This window comes from Brassica oleracea, chromosome C3, assembly GCF_000695525.1.
Source record: "Brassica oleracea var. oleracea cultivar TO1000 chromosome C3, BOL, whole genome shotgun sequence".
Classification (NCBI taxonomy): domain Eukaryota; kingdom Viridiplantae; phylum Streptophyta; class Magnoliopsida; order Brassicales; family Brassicaceae; genus Brassica; species Brassica oleracea.
The window spans coordinates 7,840,981-7,846,833 of record NC_027750.1 but is presented as its reverse complement, the minus strand read 5'-3'; the positions used below and the strand labels follow the sequence as shown (position 1 = coordinate 7,846,833).

At 34.5% G+C, this 5,853-nt stretch overlaps 1 protein-coding gene across 1 annotated transcript; it reads left to right on the top strand.

The window, feature by feature from the left end:
* Window positions 1-1,709: 1,709 nt before the first annotated feature.
* Window positions 1,710-5,380, top strand: LOC106333220 (oligopeptide transporter 8). The gene is made up of 6 exons (XM_013771689.1): window positions 1,710-1,795; window positions 1,972-2,493; window positions 2,616-2,713; window positions 3,177-4,008; window positions 4,078-4,260; window positions 4,751-5,380. The coding sequence occupies exons 2-6, from the start codon at window positions 2,002-2,004 to the stop codon at window positions 5,363-5,365; spliced, it is 2,220 nt and encodes a 739-aa protein (XP_013627143.1). The 5' UTR covers window positions 1,710-1,795; window positions 1,972-2,001; the 3' UTR covers window positions 5,366-5,380.
* Window positions 5,381-5,853: the final 473 nt, after the last annotated feature.

Sequence of the window (5,853 nt, the reverse complement as noted above, 5' to 3'; positions counted from 1 at the left end):
ATATATTTTAAATTTAGAAATAAAACAAAATTTATGTAAATCAGTATTGTTACATAATAATGTTTTCAAAATAAATTTTATTACAAAAATACAAAATTTATAAAATTTATAGTAATAATATTATATGCCACAAAATTATTATTATAAAATTAGATAATATATAATACCAAATTATATTAATTTATTAATATATTTTATTGCATAATCTTAAGAAAATTATAAAAGTGTGGGTCAAGATCTAGTGTGTATTTATTTTCCTTAACTAATGGTATGGATCTTTCCAAAAGATAGCCAATCCATATAGAATTCAGTTTTTCTTTTCAGTTTTGTTAATTTTACCGAAAATAGAATTAAATAATCCTTTTCTTTCTGATAAAATTTTGGTTTGAATTCGGTTTAATTTTAACTTGAAAAGCATAAATGAATGATGAAACTTTTTATTTTCATATTTATGTTTCAGATGTAATAATGTAGCTCTTAGATTATGATGTTGTAAGTAATTTATATTAAGAACCAGATGTTAAAAGAAACATATATAAATTATAAATACATAATGAGTTATAAATCTAACATACATGACTTCTAAATTTTATATTTTCTCTAAGAAAAATATTAATGCAAAACTTCCCGGTCAATCCACCCTTTGATGCATCGGCTCCTAATTTTACCCTAAAGTACTCTATTCATCATACGCTGATACACTTCAATATCCTTTGCTAGTCAACTAATGAATGGCCGATGAAAAAAAAACTAATGAATGGCCTAAATCTCTCGGACCATGCAAGCTTTGTCATTTCTACCACAATTATTTATTTATTTTTATATTCCAATCACGTTGAAGTAATTAATGTACACGTAATACGTTAGTAAATGATATTGCGTTGAGTTAGACTGTTCTTATCGAATTTGTATTTAAGACTATATTTATTCAGTACGACTACATAACTACATGTAAGTTTAGACGATAACATTCAAACTTAATTAATGTTTTTACTTTTCTCACTCCTCGTCTTTAAGTCATTGAATAAAACATTTTAGTAAGATTCTCTTATCAGAATCAAATATTTGGCACATATAAAGCTAATGATTTAAGATTTCTTAACCATAAAGAAACATTTTGACCACGCAGGTGTATTGGGTGGTATGGCATGCTCGGAAAAGTGCTAAGCTCCGGATCTGAAACCTACCATTTAGATTTATCCGTCTGAATGTGGTCAGATAGGGTGGCTCTCTAACTCTCACATACAGCAACAGAGCTTTTGTATCATCGGTATGTCCCCCTCCATAAGATTATTAGATTAATCGGCCTTTCAGGATTGGATATTAATCCAGATTATCAAAAAACAATATATTTTACAAAAACTCCTATGTAAGGGAATAACTTTGCAGCTTATTTAATAATTTATTCATTTGGCACATATAAAGTTGATGATTTCAGATTTCCTAACCAAAACGAAACATTTGACTCCACTAATTAAAAAAATAAGTTTCCTTACGTCTGTGCACAAAAAGAAAGTTTCCTTACATCTTTATTTATTTTTGGTAATCTCCTTACATCTTAATTGTACAGTCAATGGTCATCAACACCACAATAAAGGTCTGATATGAATAAAATCCAATTCAATCCGTATCATACTTCCTTTTATAGTTTTATGTAAAAGCTCTTTAAAGATATGATACCAAAATTACTATAAAGTCTAAACAATCTTATTATCTTTATGCACCCAAAGAAAATAATATAACTCAATCAAGATCTCAAATCAACCACAACCTGAGGAAGAAAACTCTTCAGTATGTGAGTATCTTATCTATCTATCTTTATTGGTTTATCCTTTGTGTATATGATATTTACATGAATGTGAGCGTATATGTATTTGCATATTTAAAAAGAGAATCTCAAGAACGGTTACATAAACACACGGTCCACACAAACTTATAACATTACGTTTATCTTATTTGTATCCAAAGCAGAGAGACAAAACATTGTGTTTTTGAAGACCAATGAGAGACATGACAGAGATAAGATCGGAACTTGAGTCGGAATCTGATCTTATCGCCGACGATGAAATAAGTATAGTTCCACAAGTGGAGTTAACCGTGCCTAAAACCGATGATCCAACTGCACCGACGGTTACATTCAGGATGTGGGTTTTGGGCATAGCCGCGTGTGTCCTCTTGTCATTTGTCAACCAGTTCTTTTGGTACAGAACCAATCCTTTGACCATCTCATCTGTGTCTGCTCAGATTGCTGTTGTTCCCATTGGTCATCTCATGGCTAAGGTTCTTCCGACAAGGAGATTTTTTCAAGGGAAGAGGTGGTCTTTCACGTTGAATCCTGGTCCGTTCAGTACCAAAGAACATGTTCTTATAACTGTGTTCGCAAACTCAGGCTCTGGAGCTGTTTACGCTAGTCATATTCTAAGTGCTGTTAAGCTTTTTTACAAGAGAAGGCTTGATTTCTTACCTGCTTTACTCATTATGATCACAAATCAGGTAAATTTGATAGCTTTTTTTTAAATTCCAAATGAATTTCTAGGTTTAAGGATTTGGGAAAGAAAAAAAAAAGGATTTGTGAAAGAAAAACTCATAGGTTTTATTCTGTTGTTGCATGCAAGGTATTGGGATTTGGTTGGGCTGGTTTGTACAGGAAACATTTAGTTGAGCCTGGTGAGATGTGGTGGCCAAGCAATCTCGTTCAAGTATCTCTCTTCAGGTAACGATATCGAATACTTCGAAATGTTGCTATGTCTTATTACAGGCCGGTTATAGGCACATTCAGATGAAAAATTCAATTCTTACAGAATTACTACTCTGTTCCAAAACAGTATATTTTGAAAAGTTTTTAACTGTTTCAAAAAAATACATGATATTTGATATTTATATATTAATTTTAAATTTACTAAAAACTACGTGGCCAATGACGTTTTTTAAATTTTTTGATGATTGACTAAACTACTTTTAGTTTATATTTTTAATGTTACTTTTTATAAAAAAAAAGTGTATAAATTTTGTGACATTAACCAAAACATCAACTGTTTTAGTCGAATGACACTGACCCATGAATTATCAATTTTTTTTATTAAGATCAATCTTAAAAATGTTTATAGGCTCTATAAATCTCAGATCCAACTTTACAATCCCAAACTTAAAGAATCTCTTGTTTTGATCATATACAGAGCGTTGCACGAGAAAGAGGTGAAATCGAAATGGGGAATTACTAGAAACCAGTTCTTTGTTATCGCGCTAGTCACTAGCTTCTCATATTATATTCTTCCCGGTTACCTCTTCAGTCTCTTGACCACCGTCTCTTGGCTATGTTGGATTAGACCTAAATCTATTTTAGTAAACCAGCTCGGTTCAGGGTCAGTTGGTCTCGGTATCGGAGCCTTTGGTCTAGACTGGGCAACCATTGCGTCTTACCTCGGAAGCCCACTCGCTAGCCCGTTCTTCGCGACAGCAAATATAGCGGTCGGGTTCTTTCTTCTCATGTACGTAATCACACCCTTATCGTACTATCTAGACTTCTTCCACGCCAGAACCTTCCCAATCTACTCCGGTAAACTCTTTGTATCCAACGGACAAGAGTACAAGGTAAGGAACATCATCAACGACGAGTTCCGGCTTGATCACAAGGCTTACGCAGAGGCAGGACCAGTCCACATGAGCACTTTCTTTGCTGTTTCTTACGGGTTAGGTTTCGCCACCTTGACTGCTAGTGTTGTCCATGTATTGCTTTTCGACGGTAAAGATCTTTGGAACCAATCCAAAGGAGTGCTTCGTGGAAACAAGAAAATGGATATACATACAAAAATAATGAAAAGGAATTACAAAGAAGTTCCTCTCTGGTGGTTCCTTTCGATTTTCGCGGTGAATATTGCAGTTGTTATCTTCATGTGTTTTTACTATAAGACGCAGATTCAGCTTCCTTGGTGGGGAGCTTTCTTGGCTTGTTTGATAGCTATCTTCTTCACTCCTCTCGTTGGCGTGATCAAGGCCACTACTAATCAGGTTTGAAGAGAGAAACACATACATATTAAACCGGTTGTGATGACTAAACCGGGTTTTGTTTTGTTGTAGGCTCCGGGTTTGAATATTATCACGGAATACATCATTGGGTATGCTTATCCAGAGAGACCTGTTGCTAACATATGCTTCAAGACTTACGGATACATAAGCATGTCTCAATCTTTGACTTTCCTTGCTGATTTGAAGCTTGGAGCTTACATGAAAATCCCACCAAGAACCATGTTTATGGCACAGGTTAGTCTTATTACTTTCCCACATGCAAATCTTGTATACTTACTAGAAGTGCTGCCATAAACCAATCCAACCCCAGATGATTTAGCTTGGCCTTGATAATACCCTAATCTCTTAGGGTTTAATCTTGGCCTGGCACCATGCCCCCTGAGTCAATCCACATGCCATGGACTGGGCCAGTCCCGTAAATCCTCCACTTTAGACATTTAGGTGACGGTTCCACGAATCAGCTCGTGAAGATTTTGGGAGTTTTTAGACAATTTAGTAAGAACGTTAATTAAAAAAAAAAACTGAGGATATGTGTCTATAAAAATATATTCTTTTGAAATTTTGATGTTTCATTTGGTTGTGTTAGGACCTGACCTATTTACGGCCGAGCTAGCCTTTGATTATTTACAAACTGGACCATGCATTTGGCTCTTCTTACTAGTGTGTCACTTAAATCTATAAAAACATAACAGTTTAACTAATTTATTGCTGTCGTTTTTCACAGGTAGTGGGAACTTTAGTAGCAGTTCTTGTTTATGCATCAACAGCTTGGTGGCTAATGGCCGAGATCCCAAACCTCTGCGACACTTCTCTCCTTCCACCAGGAAGTCAATGGACATGCCCAACCGATCGTGTCTTCTTCGACGCATCAGTAATCTGGGGACTTGTAGGACCGAGAAGAATGTTTGGTGATCTTGGAGAATACGCAAACATAAACTGGTTCTTCCTAGGAGGTGCAATAGCTCCAGCTTTGGTCTACTTAGCCACAAGAATCTTCCCAAAGAAGAAATGGATCTCAAACATTCACATGCCAGTTCTGATTGGAGCCACGGCAATAATGCCGCCAGCTACTGCGGTTAACTTCACGAGCTGGCTTGTTATGTCGTTTGTGTTTGGACATTTCGTGTTTAAGTACAAAAGAGAATGGTGGCAGAGGTACAACTATGTTCTGTCTGGAGGGATGGATGCAGGAACTGGGTTTATGTCTGTGCTTTTGTTTCTTGCGTTGCAACGTAGTGACATTACGCTTGGTTGGTGGGGGAATTCTGGTGAAGGCTGTCCTGTTGCTAAATGTCCAACTGCAAAAGGTGTGATTGTTCATGCCTGTCCTGTTTTCTAGACCATATATGTTTGTTCTGAAGAGCAGTAAAATTAACATAGTTTTTTTTTTCAAGTTATAAAAACGTTTACTTATTAAAATGTTGAGATGAAAATGCTTTAAAATCTCTATAGATAGACCAAATATACTTTCACATAACTACATTTATATAAAATTATAACTTTAATTATAAAATATTTTAAACATAAATAAATTTCATATTTATTTGTTCCTAAAAGTATTTCAAATCAACTCAATATACATAAATTTACATCACATAAGTTTCAAAACAATTGTTATACTAAAGTAACTAGGTAGTAACCCGCGCCTTGCGCGGGATGAGATTATTAATTTCGTTTTTAAATAAAAAGATATTAATTATGTTTAATCTGGATATCGGTTCGGTTCACATTGTTTTCGGTTTTTAGTCTCATAAAATATAATTACCATTCTAAATTCATATTTATTTTTCTTTGTTCGATTAAAATGTGTGAAGTTTTGATGTTCAA